Genomic DNA, 17,323 nt, shown 5'->3' with positions numbered 1-17,323 from the left:
ATAGTAATTTTGTTCCAATGTCTTGTAATTTCTATTATATTGTGGTTTATGGGAAATAAATCAAAGCAGAAGTGCTATAATACCAGCTGCAGACAAGACAACCTTCATAGGCAAGGGCTGTTAATAACATTCATTCTCCATCACAGAGCATACTGTTTCCACAGTAACGATCCTCTTTTACATTTTTTTTTCAACATTATCTTTCCCTTGGCCCAATTACTTCAGAATGTAAAAAGAGAGTTCTTGGGGCCCTTTAGGGGAGGCCGCCTTGTCTTAACTCTCTGACATATGGATGGAAATTAAATGACCAACGAGTATGTTTTTGATAGTTTGTGCTGAGGAGTGTTGGCCATCTGTTTAAGTAGAATCCGATTGTAGGAGAGGAACAAATTGGACAGTGCCAACCAAGCTTCCAGTAGTGATGAGTACTATAGATGCCCATCAGCATGGCACTGAATTGGCTGAAAATTAGGGAGTTGCATAATTTTGAGGTCTGTGGGAAGCAGTGAGCCATGGTAGGAGGCAATGCACTGAGCCTTGGTGGACAGCACTCTTGCCTCTGCATCTCGGACCACTCCAGGTGCTTGAGCACATAATCTTGACTTACAGGCTGGTGCGGTACTGAGGGGCTGTACAGTATGGGAATGCTGTCTTTCAAATGGTGACATAATGGGGACCCTGTCTGCTCTCTCAGACGGGCATAAAAGATCCCATGGCCCTAATTCCTTAGGAGGAGGGGAGTTTTCCCTGGTGTCCTCGCCAGTATTTATCTCTGAAGCAACATTGCTGTTTGCAGGAGCCTTCTGTGCTCAGATCGGCTGTGGTGACGCTGCATTATAACGGTGACTGCAAAATTGACTTGAAGGTGCTGTCCCAAGATTGTAGAAGGCATTATATACATGAAAGTTCTCTTTTTTCCTTGATTTCAAGATCATGCAAAAAAATCTCAGTGGAGGTAAATGTGGTGTAGCAGTTTAATTTGTCATATGTTATCCTGAAAAAAATGCTCTTTTATAGATGACATCAAATAATTAATTTACGTCATTTGCTAAGTTTTTGTCTCAGTTATTAGTCTGTATTTCTCTTTCCCCCTCAGCTTGACAAAAGATATGACAGGGAAAGAAGACAATTATCGTGGACCTGCTGTAAGAGCGCTGTGTAAAATTACTGATGTAAGTACTGTGCTCAAAAGGGGGACTAGCAAATCATCGAAGTACATAGATATAATTTATAAGACGGAGACCTCTTTTAAAAAATCAGAACATATGTAGACGATGAAAGCAAAATAGTGTGGATGCTGGAAATCTGAAATGAAAACAGAAGGGGCTGGAAAAACTCAGCAGGCCCGACAGCTTCTGTGGAGAGAGAAACAGAGTTAACGTTTCGAGCCTGTACGACCCTTCTGCAGAACATATCGACGCCCTGTTGCTAGCACGCTGTGTCCCTGTGTTTGAATCTCTTGCTGCTCTTTCCAGCGAGGGCCCTAAATTGGACAGTGCCAAGCTAACCAAGCTTCCAATAGTGATGAGTACTATAGATGCCCCATCAGCGTGGCGCTGAGTTGACTAGGCACAAAGGCTGGTTGCTGTGGAAATTGTTACATTAGTGTGCTGGGATTTGAGGCAATTTGTTGGGATAAAGTAAAAGAGAGCTTCACCTGGCATCTAACCTGCACCATAACTGGTGCAAAAGGGAAACATTCTACTCCCCAGTACTGATGTCACTCATCATAATTGTAAAAAAATTAAATATACTATTATTTCTATGTGTGAGATCATTTTCTTTAAGAGAACTTATTCCTGTATTCACATGAATCTGTGAATTACTTTGATCATATCATTGTCCAGTTTTGACCTCTTGCACATCCTTGCTTTTCATTGCTCCACTATTGGTAAGTATGCCTTTGGGTGCCTCAACCCTGGAATTCTCCAAATCTCTCTGCCTCTTTAGATGCCTTCCTGACCCAGCATCTTCACACAAGGGGGCATCCTGCAGTAGGAGTTACAGGGTGTCAGGAGCCCTGGCTCTGTTTTCACCTCCTTAAATTGGGGTGGTGTAGTGATAATCCAGAGACCCCGATGCGCTGGGGACCCGGGTTCAAATCCCACCAAGGCAGCTGGTGGAATTTGAGTTCAATAAATATCTGGAATTAAAAATCCATGAAACCATTGTCAGTTATCATAAAAATCCATCTGGTTCACTAATGTACCTTTAGGTTCTCACCTGACTCCAGACCCACAGCAATGTGGTTGACTTTTAATTGCCCTCTGCTTAGCAGGCCATAATTGGCCGATGTTGGGGGGGGGTGGGGAAATGCTTCCCCACGTGAATCAAACAGATCTGTACTGGCCATCACCCTCGATCTCATTCCTTAGCAATTATAGATATAGCCCCTTTTTAACTTTGTGCTTCTCCGGTTATGGCCTCCTCTACGTCCCTGTTTTCTTCACTCATTCTTTGGTGACTGTGCCATCAGCTGCCAAGATCCAAAGGTCCTGAATTCCTCCTCTTAAACCTCTTTGCTCTCAAGCCTTGTCATTTCCTTTAAGGCTTTCCTTAAAAGGAAATATCTCTTTAACCATGCTGTTGGTTACCTGTCCTAATACCTCCTTACGTGGCATGGTGTTGGATTATCTTTGATACCATTCCTGTGAAGTTCCTTGAGATTTGAAAAAAGTCATGGGATGTGAATGCAAGGGCAGCATTTGTTGCTAATCCCTGATTTCCCTTAAAGATAATGGTGAGCCACTGCTTTGAACCACTGCCGTCCATCTGATGTAGGTATACCTACAGTGCTGTTAGGAAGGAACTATGTTAAATATAACTTGTTCTGTCAGTTGACCTGGATTTCCTTCAGGTTATTCTGTTGTGCATAAACACTAAAAAGATGTTTTTCAGTTTTGCTCGAGGCTTGCGAACTTTAAAGTTGTGTCCTCTGATACATCAGTGGGTTCATAATGTGTTCTTGCAAGGAGTGCAGATAAGAGCGTTATGTATCAACCTGTTCAGTGTCATTGCCTTGTTGCTATTCTGAACTTTTAATAACTTGTCTGTCTACCTGATGATTGAAACAGTGACTTTTTCTGAAGTTGGTGCCTCAGATCTCTCATTCACTCTCTTGTATGATTCCTGACAGAGCACCATGCTCCAAGCCATTGAACGTTACATGAAGCAGGCGATCGTGGACAAGGTGCCCAGCGTCTCCAGCTCCGCATTGCTTTCCTCCTTGGTGAGTGTTGTTGTCTGCTGCAAAATATACCATAATATTGTGGGATATGAGTAACGTTGGCTCGACCTGTAGATGGGAAGGTTATTTAGACGGCCTGACTCCATTTCTTATTACGAGACCTTCATAGTAATTTCATCGCTCTTATTTGGAAAAGCAACACTTTAAGAAGGAATAGCATTTGTTTTGTCAATTTTGGATATGTTATTAACATTCTGCTGTGGGACTTGCATTTCACTTGCAAGTGTTATTGGATGGGTAGGTTGGGAGAGGCGAGTAGGTATCATTAATCCATTTCCTTTGTGTCTCACAGCACTTGCTCAAGACTGGCTTTGATGTGGTGAAACGTTGGGTGAACGAAGCTCAGGAGGCAGCCTCTAGTGATAACATTATGGTGCAGGTAAATGAAATGGTGGCACAATCGGAAGCATTGCAAAAAAATTCACTGATAACTTAGTGGGTTTGTACACCGCCCAGTGTGCAACGGAGCCAGACACTGACTCGAAGGCCCAGTGTTGAATCAATACTTTGCACTGAATTAATTGATCGTGGAATTCAATCTGGAGAAATATGAGGCAGTGCATTTTGGGAGGGCAAATAAAGCAAGGAAATACACAATGAGAAGGGTAGAGGTAGTGACCTTGCAATGCATGTCCACAGGTCCCTGATAGTGGCAGGGCAGAAAGATAAGGTGGTAAAGAAGGCATATGGAACGCTTTCCTTTATTGGACCATGTGTAGAACAGGTGTAACAGAGATGTAATGCTGGAACTGTACAAAATGCTGGTTAGGCCACAGCTGGAGTTTTGATTACAGTTCTAGTCACCACATTACAGGAAGGACATAATTGTTTCAGAGAGAGTACAAAAGAGACTTACAAGAATGCTGTCAGAGCTTGAAAATTGCAGCTATGAGGAAAGATTGGGTAGACTAGGGTTGTTTTCTTTAGAACAGAGGAAGCTGAGGGGTGACTTGCTTGAGGTGTACAAGAATATGAGGGGCCTGGATGGAGTAGACAGGAGTGACTTGTTTCCCCTAGTGGAGAGATCAATTACCAGAGGGCACAGATTTAAGGTGATTGGTAGAAGGATTAAAGGGGTTATTAGGAAAATGTTTTTCACCCAGAGGGCAGTAGGTGTCTGGAATTCGCTGCCAGATTGGTGGTTGAGGCAGAAACCCTCAACTCATTTTCAAATACCTGGACCTGCATCTGAAATGCTGTAACCAGCAAGGCTACAGACTGGGTGCTGGAAGGTGAGATTAGAATAGGCAGCTAGTTTTTTCAGTCAGCACAGACATGGTGGGCTGAATGGCTTCTTTCTGTGCTGTAATTTTTCTGTGATTCTATGGGATTTCACCATAGGATATTAGGAGCAAAGAAGTTATGCTGAACCTTTATAAATCACCAATTAGACTGCAGCTGGCATAATTGTCCAATTCTGAGCACCAAACTTTAGAAGAGATTTACTAGAATGGCACCAGAGATGAGGGACCACAGAAACTGGAATTGTTCTACTTTGAGCAGAGAAAGTTATGGGGTAATTTAATAGAGGGTTAAAAATGATTAAAGGTTTTGATAGAGTGTTGTACTGTCAGGAGCGCTGCTTTTCGATTAACATGAACTGCTGCGTTATCTACCTGTTCAAAAGGAATTAAAAGATCCCATTATGTTGTTGAAAGAAGAGCAGGGATTTTGCCAGTGACCGGGCAGCATTCCCTCAACCAATTCTGCTAAAAACAACTTAACTAGTTTTTTGTTTGCTTGTAAATTGGTTGTTGTATTTGCTAGTAAACAGTGACTGCTCTTCACTCTTTCAGTATCATGCTCTGGGGTTACTGTACCACATCCGGAAAAATGACCGGCTCGCAGTTAACAAGATGGTGACCAAGTTCTCACGCCAGGGCCTGAAGTCACCATTTGCCTATTGTATGATGATCCGCATCGCCAGTAAGCTGCTGGAGGAGGATGACAACAGGTGAGAACTTCTCAGAATCAAATGAACTAAGCTTTTCTGTTATACCATTGAGATTTGTGACAAGGGCTCATATACCTGGCAAGAATTGAGTTGGTGCCTTTCATCTCCTGGGTCCTAGGCTCAAATTGTATAACGAGTGGGAAGTCTGCTCCTGTAAAGGAGCATGTATGAAATGAGTTTAGTCAGTCTCAATGTATAGGTTTACGTAAAATTTACAGCACAGATACAAACTATTCAGCACAACTGGGTTATGAAAGATGTTTGATCCAAGCGAGTCTTCTCCCCGTCCTTCATCGTCTCACCCTATCAGAATTTCATTCTATTGCTCTCTCCCTCATGTACTTCTCTCACAGCCCCTTATGTACAATTGTGCTATTTGCCTCAACTTCTCCTTGTGATAGCATGTTCCATATTTTAACCACACAGGGTAAAGAATACAGATCCCATTGGACTGTATACAACAATCCCCAGTCAGCATTTGATTGGCCATTTCATTCATAGATACTACTTGAAGGTTGTATTGAGAACTGGGAAAAAAAAATCACCATTTTAAAAACAATTATTTTTGGGGTCTGGGCATTGCTGGGTAAGTTAATATTTATTGCCCATCCCCATTTGCCCTGGAGAAGTTGCTGGTGGGCCTTGTTCCTTGTATTGCTGCAATCCATATGCTGACCTGGGATAATATTTTGAACAAAAACAGAATTACCTGGAAAAACTCAGCAGGTCTGGCAGCATCGGCAGAGAAGAAAAGAGTTGACGTTTCGAGTCCTCATGACCCTTCAGCAGAACTGGGTGAGTCCAAGGAGAAGGGTGAAATATAAGCTGGTTTAAGGTGGAGGGGGGTGGGGGGAGAGAAGTGGAGGGGTGTGGTGTGGTTGTAGGGACAAGCAAGCAGTGATAGGAGCAGATAATCAAAAGATGTCACAGACAAAAGAACACAGGTGTTGAAGTTGGTGATATTATCTAAACGAATGTGCTAATTAAGAATGGATAGTAGGGCACTCAAGGTATAGCTCTAGTGGGGGTGGGGGGCATAAAAGATTTAAAAATAATGGAAATAGGTGGGAAAAGAAAAATCTATATAAATTATTGGAAAAAACCAAAGGAAGGGGGAAGAAACAGAAAGGGGGTGAGGATGGAGGAGGGAGTTCAAGATCTAAAGTTGTTTAATTCAGTATTCAGTCCGGAAGGCTGTAAAGTGCCTAGTCGGAAGATGAGGTGCTGTTCCTCCAGTTTGCGTTGGGCTTCACTGGATCACCCTTGTTCTAGCGAAGCCTAACGTAAACTGGAGGAACAGCACCTCATCTTCCGACTAGGCACTTTACAGCCTTCCGGACTGAATACTGAATTCAACAACTTTAGATCTTGAACTCCCTCCTCCATCCTCACCCCCTTTCTGTTTCTTCCCCCTTCCTTTTGTGTTTTCCAATAATTTATATAGATTTTTCTTTTCCCACCTATTTCCATTATTTTTAAATCTTTTATGCCCCCACCCCCACTAGAGCTATACCTTGAGTGCCCTACCATCCATTCTTAATTAGCACATTTGTTTAGATAATATCACCAACTTCAACAACTCTGTGTTCTTTTGTCTGTGACATCTTTTGATTATCTGTTCCTATCACTGCTTGCTTGTCCCTACAACCACACCCACCCCCTCCACATCTCTCCCCCTCCACCTTAAACCAGCTTATATTTCACCCTTCTCCTTGGATTCACCCAGTTCTGCTGAAGGGTCATGAGGACTCGAAATGTCAACTCTTTTCTTCTCCGCCGATGCTGCCAGACCTGCTGAGTTTTTCCAGGTAATTCTGTTTTTGTGTTGGATTTCCAGCATCCGCAGTTTTTGTTTTTATCATAATATTTTGAAGTTGGGGCAGAGGCACAATAGAAAGGACTTTGCTCTGCAGCTAGCCACATTCTACCTAATGCTAAAAGCAAAATACTGCGGATGCTGGAAATCTGCAGCTAGCCACATTTTACCTACTGTTTGTTTGTAACACTAATGGTCTGAAGTTAAAAATGCCCCTATTCCATGGCATTAACTTCAGCAATCACAAGATCCATGCACTGTGCTTACATTGGGTTATTTGCACACTGCAGGTTGTGTTGGGTGTGGCCTTTCATAGGAACATAACAATAGGAGGAGGCAGTGCGTTGAGCCCATTTAACCATTCAATGAGATCATGGCTGATCTGTATCTAAACACCATCCACCTGCCTTGGCTTCATATTCTTCACACCCTTGTCTAGAGAAAAAAATCCAGCAATCTCAGATTTAAAGTGATCAACTCGGATAGAACCTACTCTTTGTGGGAGAGTTTCACAATACTGCCACCCTTTGTGTGCCAAAGTGTTTCCTGACTTCTCCCCTGATTAGCCTGGCGCTGGTTTTAAGATTGTGTACCCCCCCACAAATGCTACTGCTTTTATCCAGCACATATAGATCAAAGAGGCCTTAGGTTTAAAGGTCAGTGTTGAGTTAGTGCACTACAATCTTTCTCAGTATCTCATAGGGAAAGCCAACCAGTCCTCCCACACCTGATTGTTATTGAGTATTTCCTCCTGGTGAGCTCAAGATCAGACTGTGAAGCTGCTCCATATTTGACAAGCCTGCTAATACTGGCTGCTGTGGTTCACACATAGATAATCCTGGGTTTGCATACCGCACAAGAGGGGTCCTGGCAACTGTGGAAGTATATTGTCACCAAGCCGGTGCCTTCAAGCAAGGAGGGGAAGCAAATTAGTTAAAGGGAAGAATAAGAAATCTGCAGAAAGGTTGCCATTTTAATAGGTGCAATAGTGGCTCAAATTGAAGTAAAGGTTATTATCAAATTGAGACCTTGAGCGAGATCCTTTCTAAGATACGAGTCACAGCTTCTGATTGGCATGTAGAAATGTAAATGATACTGAATGCACCGTTCCTTGCAAATGCACTCACTGGGGCTCCAGCTCCAAAAGGGAACGTTAGGCTGGCATCCAAAATTTACAGTTCTGAATTCCTCATCCAGCATGGTATCCAAGATCCTTCAGGATGCACAGCAAGCGTTCTCAGCAATCTGTCTTCCCCCCCATCATTCAGAGCGTTATCGTTATGAAACAGAACTAATCACATACAAACATACTTGTAGGAGGAGATGCACTATGAAACCTCGTGTAAAGCTTGCATTTTTTTTATAACGTCATTCTGTGGTGTGTTTGGAAGTGTAACTATCACACTGAAATATTAGTGATTTCAGTGCCAAGTATGAACACCTCCATTTTATATCTTTTACACATCCGACCTTCCCCCTGTGGGTAAGAGCATAATGGAGGAGGTGCTTAGAGCATGCTGGACCATGCTGAATTTGCTGATCATGATCAAGATCACAAAATGAGTCCAATAAGCAGCCTCAGTGTATAATAGTGAACAAGATCCCAGAGTTGGCCTGAATTTCCAGAAGGTGAGGGAGGAAATTTGTAAAAAACATTACTGTGCCTGTGCATCTGTGTTTGTTTTAGTTAGTGGCCCTATGTCATTGCTTCAAAGACGCCATAAATTCATTCTTGGGGAAAACTATCTCTGTCCAGTTTAGAGGTTCTTTTCAGTAATGCCCAATTGCAACAGGGCTGGTTGAAACTTGGTTGACATTCTGTAGGGTTACAGATGATTTGTAGGACTATCTGCCCACTCTTCGTGCTAGTGAGTTGATGAGGAAAAGCAAAGGAATGGGGAGAGGTTGGCCTTAATGGGTGTTTTGCAGAAACCCGTGCTGTGGGTGGATAGAACCAATCAGTCCATTTTCAACAAGCTTTTGTCACAAAGTCTATTTACCAGTTTTACTGCTGCATCTGCATGAAATACATATATTTTATATTTTAGAGGACTGGTTAGCGTGGCAGCGGAGTAGGGTGCAGTTTGCCTGCACAAGATGCATAGTGGTGTTCCTTTGAGTAACCGCCAGCTTAGTGTGGGGTGAGCCAGCAAACACAGGAGTGCAACATTCTATAACTGAGTGATAAGGTGCACAGTCAGTTGAATGTTTAGTGCAAGCATCTGTATCCCACTTAGCTTACTTCAAAGAAAAAGATCCTAATTCCTACAGCCTGCCCTAATAATTAAGAATCCTGGGACTAGATATCATTATGGTTAATTAAAAAAACAGCAAGATGCCTTTGGTGAGGAAGCACAACCTGGTTGTGAATATAAGCAGCCCCCATTCCAAGAGTATACGTTGCACATGGCACTGCTACGTTTTCCTTTAAAGGCTTATTTAATTTTCAGTACTAGTCAACTTTTTGGGTTTGCTTGTGCTCCGCAGAAGTGTGGCCCTTTTCAGTCCTTAACCCAGACCTGCCTTTTTAAAATGCTTGAATTGTGAGAGACAGATTTGCAGCATCTACAGGGTGGTAATAGGTTACTTTATTGTTTTCTCAGCCGTGATAATCCACTGTTTGACTTCATTGAGAACTGCATGAGGAACAAGCACGAGATGGTAGTCTATGAAGCAGCTTCTGCTATTGTCAACCTGCCAAACTGTACAGCCAAAGAACTGGCCCCTGCTGTCTCTGGTAAGTGCGTGAAAGCAAAGAGAAATGGTTGGAATAAATATTAAGGGGAAATCATTTCAGAACTACTCTTGTGCTGGCTCAATGATTGAAATGTTCGTACTCTTAATCAATGTATCAAATTAAACAGAGCCAAACAGTTCACAATAAGGAATGAAGCCAGGTGGCCTCCCAGTTCCACTCCCCCATCAATACGGGCCTGAGACAGCTGACAAAGCACCTGCCCTCCTCCGGTGTAGCCACATAGCAAGTGATGTCAAAAAAAAAAGATGATTCACTTTCTTGCTTACATTGACAATTTGTGTTTTTAATGTAGTAAAATATCCCAAGACATTCAAAGGGACGTAATTGGAGGCAAATCAGCACTGAGGCAAAGGAGGAGCTATTAGGATAGGTGACTAAAAGCTTAATCAAAGATGTTTTGAGGAGAGTTTTAAAGAAAGAGAGAAGTGAAGAGGTTTAGGGAAGGAATTCCAGCACTTGGGGCCTGGACAGCTGAAGGTATGGCTGCCAGCGGTGAGGCAAAAGGCGTGGAAGATGTACAAGAGGCCACAGTTCCTGGAGGGTTGTAGGGTCGGAGGAAGCAAGAGAAACTGGGAAGAGCAAGGCCATGGGTGAGGACATCTAAGACACCGTGGCGTGACTGAGGTTAATTGCTCACTGCTTGAAGAACAATGGACAAATCCTACATTGAACATTCTAAACCAGCCCTTGTGCTCCATTTTTTTTTATTACAAATCTACATTTTTTTTCAAGCCATAACTTGTTTGCATTCAGAAAATGGAACTGCTGCATATTGCCATTTCACAATCCCATCCCAAACAGCATCTGTGCTTAAGTTTAAGTTAAGTTTAGAAACATCTGATGACCTGTGTGGTAATGGGATGCAGCAATTTCTGCTGTTTGTGATTTTTTGATGCCGATCTCCTTCTCCCTGCAGTGCTGCAGTTGTTCTGTAGTTCACCTAAAGCAGCCCTGCGATACGCAGCAGTGAGGACACTCAACAAGGTAAGAGGACTTTCGCACTTCTGCACCAAAACTTCCTTTATGTCTCTTGGATGATGCCAGTGATGGGAAATTAATAGTTATCCAGACATACTGGAACAGAAAAGACTCAGCGGGAAATTTGATAAAAGTTGTTTACAAATTATGAGGGGTTTTAATGAATTATTTCCTCTGATTGTGAGCCGGTGATGAGGTGTCTGATTTAAAATGTGGGAGAAATTCTGAACTCGATGAGGTGTTGGAGAGCAGAATAATTTCCCACGGCGACAAATTGAGGCAGAGATCATTGCATCTTTTTAATGGAAGAGTAGATAAACATTGGAATCGAATGATGACACAGGGAAGGAGCACAGCAGTGAGATTAGTTATCGATTGCTGTAACAATGAGGCACAAACTCGGGTGACTGACCTCTTGCACTATAACTCTCTGTGAGTGGTTACTTCTATCGTAGCTAATGGTTAGTGTCATAAAATGATATTCCGAAGTCATTGCTACTAAACACCATATCCTTTTCAAAGAAAGGTCATGTGTTTTGGAAGTGCATTCCTGAAGCCAGTGAAGTACTTCTGAAGTGTAGTTTCTGTTGCAAGAACCACAGCATCTAAATTGCGAACAGCAATGCGATAAATGTTTTATTGATGTTGATTGAGGGATAAATATTGCTTTGGATATCGGGAGAACTCTCCTTAAACATTGTAGAAAATATCATGGACAGACATCTGGAAGACAGCACTGCATCAGTACTGCACTATACTGCTGGCCTAGTGCTGAAGTCTCTAGGGGTTGAACCCGCAAGCTTCTGGCTTCCCTCCCCCCATCACATCCACTCACTGATAATTTCCTACAAAAATGCTAATTAAGTCCAGTGACATGGCTAGACTTACTTTGTAGTTAATTTTTTTTATTAGAACTGGGGGAAAGCTTCTTCAGAGATGTATTCTTCTAAAAGCTTTAGATTTGGGTGGTTTGTCTTTATGCTGTCTTCATTAAAATGAAAGGTGCAACAATACAGTATTACACTTGGGAGACCTCAGTGGCAGAATCCAAAGAGTAGGTGCCTTGTTCCAGTAAAACATAGGTACGTTTTTAGAGACTTCAGAAAAGTCGAGGGCTACTCAAGCTTGTCTCTTGAATATTCCCATGTTACTAACCCAACAAATTTAGCACACCCCTAAAATCTCTATTACCTGCTTGGGATATTATTACAAACATTTATTTCCCTTTGCAGTCAGCAAGTGCCTTCTAAGTTTATTTTCACTAGTTTATATTCATGACTCTGGTCCTATCAGCTTACTGAATTCAAAGTACTATATTTAGGTCTTAATATTTTATATACTACAAAGAGGTGGCTGCCCTACTTGAATAGTCTCCTCTGTAGGACCACAGAATGGTACATCACAGGAGAAGGCCATTCGGCCATCATGCCTGTGATGGCACTTTGCAAGTGCTAGTTAATGAGTCCCATTCCCCTACTCTTTCCCCCATGGCACTGCGGGATATTTTAACTTTTCCTGACAGGTCATCCTCTTCCACTTGAAATCATTCCAGTTGTTTTGTGCAGCCTGCCCAATACTCGGACACTCTTTTTGTAGTATGGTGTGAAAGGAAAATCCTAAATCAATAAAGCCATTGATGCTCTCGTTGAATTCCTGGCAAGTCCTGTTCAGTTGGAATTTTTAACATATTGTCAGTGGCATTAATCGGGTAGAAGAGAAAAGTTTTTGTCACCGTGCTAATTCTTTTTGAAAATAGCCACAACACTTGTTTTCCAGGTGGCGATGAAGCATCCGTCAGCCGTGACTGCGTGCAACCTGGACCTGGAAAACCTGGTGACGGACTCGAACCGCAGCATTGCCACCCTTGCCATCACCACCCTGCTTAAAACGGGCAGTGAGAGCAGCATTGACCGCCTCATGAAGCAGATCTCCTCCTTCATGTCTGAAATCTCAGACGAGTTCAAGGTAACCATTTCTTCCTTGATGTTTAGTGATGGGTTACACATCACTGGGTACCAACAGCCCCTTTGGCTCCTTACCTAGGAGGCTTCATAGATCCACCTGGACAGTGACTATGGTATAAGCGTGCACTCGCTGTCTGTTTTCAGCAGGGCCACTGGACAGAGGGCAGGAGCAGAAACTTAAGGTGATTATTCCCTCCTGACCAAGGGCCTCCACAGTCAACCATACCCGTGCTCTGGCTGAGATCAGCTAACTCAGCACAGGGAATAATACTTGTGCCCAGTTGCACATTCTGTGGTATATTTAGTCACCAAGGCATCAGAGAAGCAGGTTGTAATTATAGTGCTTAATTTCAGTAATAACTTTAAGTAGATTATGCTGCATATTCTGAGCTACCAGTGCTGCCCTGTGAAATTACCTCTAATAAGCTAGGAGGTGAACATGGGGAGCTATTCACACAGGAGGGTGTGAGGAGACTAAGTCTATTCTCATCTGCTATTATATCACAGGAATGTCTAGGAGAGGTCATTAGATAGCAGTGGAATGTAGAACCTCTGGCAGCTTTCATCTTTATAATCACAAGGCACTGGTCACCAAAATCAAAAGTATTTAAGTATAGATAAGCACTTTCATTCATTTAGAGCTTTTCGCCATCTCTGGATATCCCAGAGAACTTTAGAACCAATTAGGTGCTTTTTAAAGTATAGTCACTGTTGAACTGTAGCAACCAATTTGTGCACAGCAAGGTCCTGCAAACAGCAAAGTGCTAATGACCATTTGATCTGTTTTTCTAAGGAAAAAAATGATTTTTTTTAAAAGTGAAGCTGATTGAAGGATAACTATTGCCCAGGACATCGAGGAGAATGTTCCTGCACCTCCTCAATATAATAACATGGGATCATTTATGCCCCCCTGACAGGAAAGACAGGTCCTCTGCTTAACATCTCATCTGAATGGTAGCATCTCCAACAGTGCAGCACTCCCTCATTACTGGCACTGGGAGTATCAGCTTAGATTTAGTGTTCAAGTTTCTGGAGTGGGGCTTGAACTCTCAACTTGCTGACTGAGGTGAGAGTGCTATCCACTGAGCCGCAGCTAACCATGTTAAGTACATTATCCATGGTCCTGAAGGGTTGATTCTTGGTCTCACATTGGTGGTTGGGAGTTATTTTTGGCATGCTGCAGATCAGCTGCAACTCCCTTGTTCCTCCACAACACATCCCTGTGTTGCCCAGCTGGTGTCCAGTTTGCTGTAACATGTACAGGAGGTTGATTTTTGCTTATTGTTTTAAAATTTAAGATCTAATTTAAAGAAAACAAATGATGCCTGGAGGGAATCCTCCCCTAACTGGCTGCTTGATGTTCTCCTGATGATCTTGTGTGTTTAGGTGGTGGTGGTACAGGCCATCAGCGCGCTGTGCCAGAAGTACCCACGAAAGCACTCTGTGATGATGAACTTCCTGTTCACCATGCTGCGGGAAGAGGTATGTTAATATAAAACCTAAGAACCAGAGAAATAACCCTTCCCTTTTAAATAAGAATCATGTTTACAGGTTTTTTTTTTAAATTAATGTTGTGGATTGTTAATTAGCTTTGTAGAACCCTACAAAGGAGCAGAACCATTTGGTGAATTGTTCCCGTGCTGGCTCTTTGGAAGGCCTAACCAATTAGTCTCATTCCCTCACTTTTTTCCCACAACCCTGCAAACCTTTTCATTTCAAGTACATATTCAATTCCCTTTTGAAAGTTACTGTTGCATCTGTTTTCACCTTCCTTTCAGACGGTTCCCTCCAGATCACTGTAACTGGCTGCTGGGAGATGGTGGCATAGTCATAATATCACTGGACTAGTAATCCAGAGGACCAGATTAATGCTCTGGGGACATGGGTTCAAATCCCACCATGGCAGCTGGAGGAACTTAAAATCCAATAAATGAAATCTGGAATGGTGACCATGAAACCATCATCCATTGTCATTTTTTTAAAAAACTCATCTGATTCACTAATGTCCTTTAGGGAAGGAAATCTGCCATCCTTAACAGGTCTAGCCTACACCTTATTCCAGACCCACAGCAATGTGGTTGACTCTTAACTGCCCCTCTGAAATGGCCTAGTAAGCCACCTAATTTAAGGGCAACAAGGGATAGGCAACAGATGCTGATCTTGTCAGCAACACCCATACCCCATGAAAGAGCAAAGGAAAAAAAATACATCTTTAGTTCTGTATCTTAAATTGACTTTGTAGCCATAATGGATTCCCTCTCAGTTTTAATGCCAAAAGCATCAATGTTGCTTTGCATTTAGACTTTTACTCCAACTGAAGTAGAAATAATCTTTTTAACCCCCTGACTCCACCCCATTTCAAATTCACCTAATGCACTTCAGTATTGTGCTGGATATAACTCCCAGATTATTGCACTGTGGGGCTGATTTTGGCCCAATCCCATTTTTGATGCTTTGTTTTGAATTAAAAGAAACAGAATAGACTGTTAATAAGACATCACATACTTATTCCCTACCCTCTGTAAGTCAATGTTCCAATCATCAAATTTCTTTCAACTGCTCTTTGTTCTGGTGATTTTTAAATTACATCCCTTAATACTTTGTGAATAGCAATAGATACTGATTACTAGGTCAATGAATTAATTGACCTGAATTTCTTGCCAAAATTAAGAATCCTCTGGCTACTGACCCTCTTGCCAGTGAAAAATGTTTCCCCCTATCTATTCTGTCAAAATCCCCACACATCTTTCCTTCTCTTTCTCTGCTCTAAGGTTAATGGGAGATTTAATAGAGGTGTTCAGAATTATGTCCAAGCTTGGCCATTTTTACATACTCGTTCTCAGCAGCACAGGCACCCAGTCTGTTGTCATTTTAAAAGACAGCAGCTGGCAGTGCAATGTAGCAGTGCCATGGAGAGTCAGCTCTCAGGCTTGGTGATTTTATTCCTTGCGAGTTTCTGATCTCGGCCTAGCTGCCCCAAGGCTGGGCAGGAGGCACTAGCAAGAGGTGAGAAACATGCTCTGTCTGGATGGAAACCTGAGGATAAGTCATTCAGTTGGCTCTTGCACCTTGTGCCTTGGTATATTGGAACAACACTGTGGCTAGATTCCTGATTGGCTGGTGCTTGGAAATCTAAATCCAAGAAACCGAAGAGAAAAGTAAAATGTTATGGGAGGGCCATTATAACACCAGTGGGATTACAGCACAGAAGGAGGCCTTTTGGCCCATCATGTCCACGCCGGTCACCTTTTGTGGAAGTTAGCACACAGCCCTGTTAACATATTGTTTGGAATTCCCATCTCTGCTATTTTAGCAGAAATTTTAAACCATTTGAAAAGGAACATAATGAAATTGTATTAACTTGTCGTTGCCAATATCCCACAGCAGTAATGTTATTAGACTTAAAAAACAGCTATTTTTGCTAAAATGTAGGTGATCATCTTGTTGAATTTATTGGGATCATTATTCTTCGCTTAATACACTCTGGAGTCTAGTTGCTGTATAATGGTTTGTATTCAAAGCAGGTTCCTTCAGGCCAACAACAGGAAGAGTAATTTTTGTTTAAAATGTGTGCCAGGTTGCTTTCCCAAGGGTTTGGCAGCTCCCCGGTTTTTACGACTATTGAGATAGAGTGTATAACATCATTTAAAACCCGTATTGGATAAGTATTTGGAAAGCAGCAATGTAAAAAGATTCAGGTAAATGGGAATAGAGCAGAGAGAGCACTGGAACAATGGGCCAAAGGCTTCTTTCTGTGCTGTCAACTAATTTCTTTATTTTAAGATCCCGATCTCCCACATTATCATGCCAACTTTTATAAATACCACAGAAAATAAAGTAAGTGGGTGAAAATGGGACTATCAAAAATGTTCTTGTAAAACTGGGGTGTCGCGTACCATTTTTGACTTAATTGGCACTTTTTATAGCACTTTCCATGTTAATTCAAAATTTCCATTAAGTAAATCAGCTGAGGATTTTCTGTCTACTCAGCCATGGAATTATATTCTATTATTATACAGCCTATAGGTGACGTGACTCCACAAGCAGTGGAGCAATTGGGAAATTGGCTCATGTTCTGACTTCTGATTTTCCCCTCAGGGTGGATTTGAGTACAAGCGTGCCATCGTGGAATGCATCATCTGTATCATCGAGGACAACCCGGAGAGCAAGGAGACGGGGTTAGCTCACCTCTGTGAGTTCATCGAGGACTGTGAGTTTACAGTCCTTGCCACGCGCATCCTTCACCTGCTCGGGAGGGAAGGGGCCAGGACCCCCAACCCTTCGAAATACATTCGCTTCATCTACAACCGGGTCATCCTGGAGAACGAAGAGGTCCGGGCTGGTGAGTTGCACTTTGTCTGCTCCCAGTGATGCTTCTTGTGTAAAGCATGGGTCGCAGAGTGGTTAACAAGATGATCAAGCAGGAAAGGGAAGGAAAATAGAAACTGGTGTGTGGGGTGTGGAAGCCAGAGGTGTGATCGAAAGGTGAGGGTTGTCAGTGAGCTTCTGAAGGCAGAGAAAGAAGCAATAAAAACAAGTGCTTTTGGAGAAAAGTGATCTATCTGGCTTTACCGTTTTTTTACATTATATGCAATAATTCTCTTCA

At 42.4% G+C, this 17,323-nt stretch overlaps 1 protein-coding gene across 1 annotated transcript in view; it reads left to right on the top strand.

The window, feature by feature from the left end:
- Window positions 1–17,323, top strand: part of LOC121279826 (coatomer subunit gamma-1) — a 71,731-nt gene that overhangs the window by 33,327 nt on the left and 21,081 nt on the right. Inside the window, exons 6-14 of the mRNA XM_041191247.1 lie at window positions 1,097–1,172; window positions 3,137–3,229; window positions 3,540–3,626; window positions 5,044–5,201; window positions 9,621–9,754; window positions 10,692–10,759; window positions 12,530–12,718; window positions 14,104–14,199; window positions 16,816–17,059. Coding sequence (XP_041047181.1) covers window positions 1,097–1,172; window positions 3,137–3,229; window positions 3,540–3,626; window positions 5,044–5,201; window positions 9,621–9,754; window positions 10,692–10,759; window positions 12,530–12,718; window positions 14,104–14,199; window positions 16,816–17,059 — 1,145 coding nt within the window. The remainder of the gene's footprint in view (window positions 1–1,096; window positions 1,173–3,136; window positions 3,230–3,539; window positions 3,627–5,043; window positions 5,202–9,620; window positions 9,755–10,691; window positions 10,760–12,529; window positions 12,719–14,103; window positions 14,200–16,815; window positions 17,060–17,323) is intronic.

Source organism: Carcharodon carcharias, chromosome 7 (genome assembly GCF_017639515.1).
Source record: "Carcharodon carcharias isolate sCarCar2 chromosome 7, sCarCar2.pri, whole genome shotgun sequence".
NCBI lineage: Eukaryota > Metazoa > Chordata > Chondrichthyes > Lamniformes > Lamnidae > Carcharodon > Carcharodon carcharias.
The sequence above is the reverse complement of the archived record's forward strand: the minus strand, read 5'-3'. Positions and strand labels throughout refer to the sequence as shown.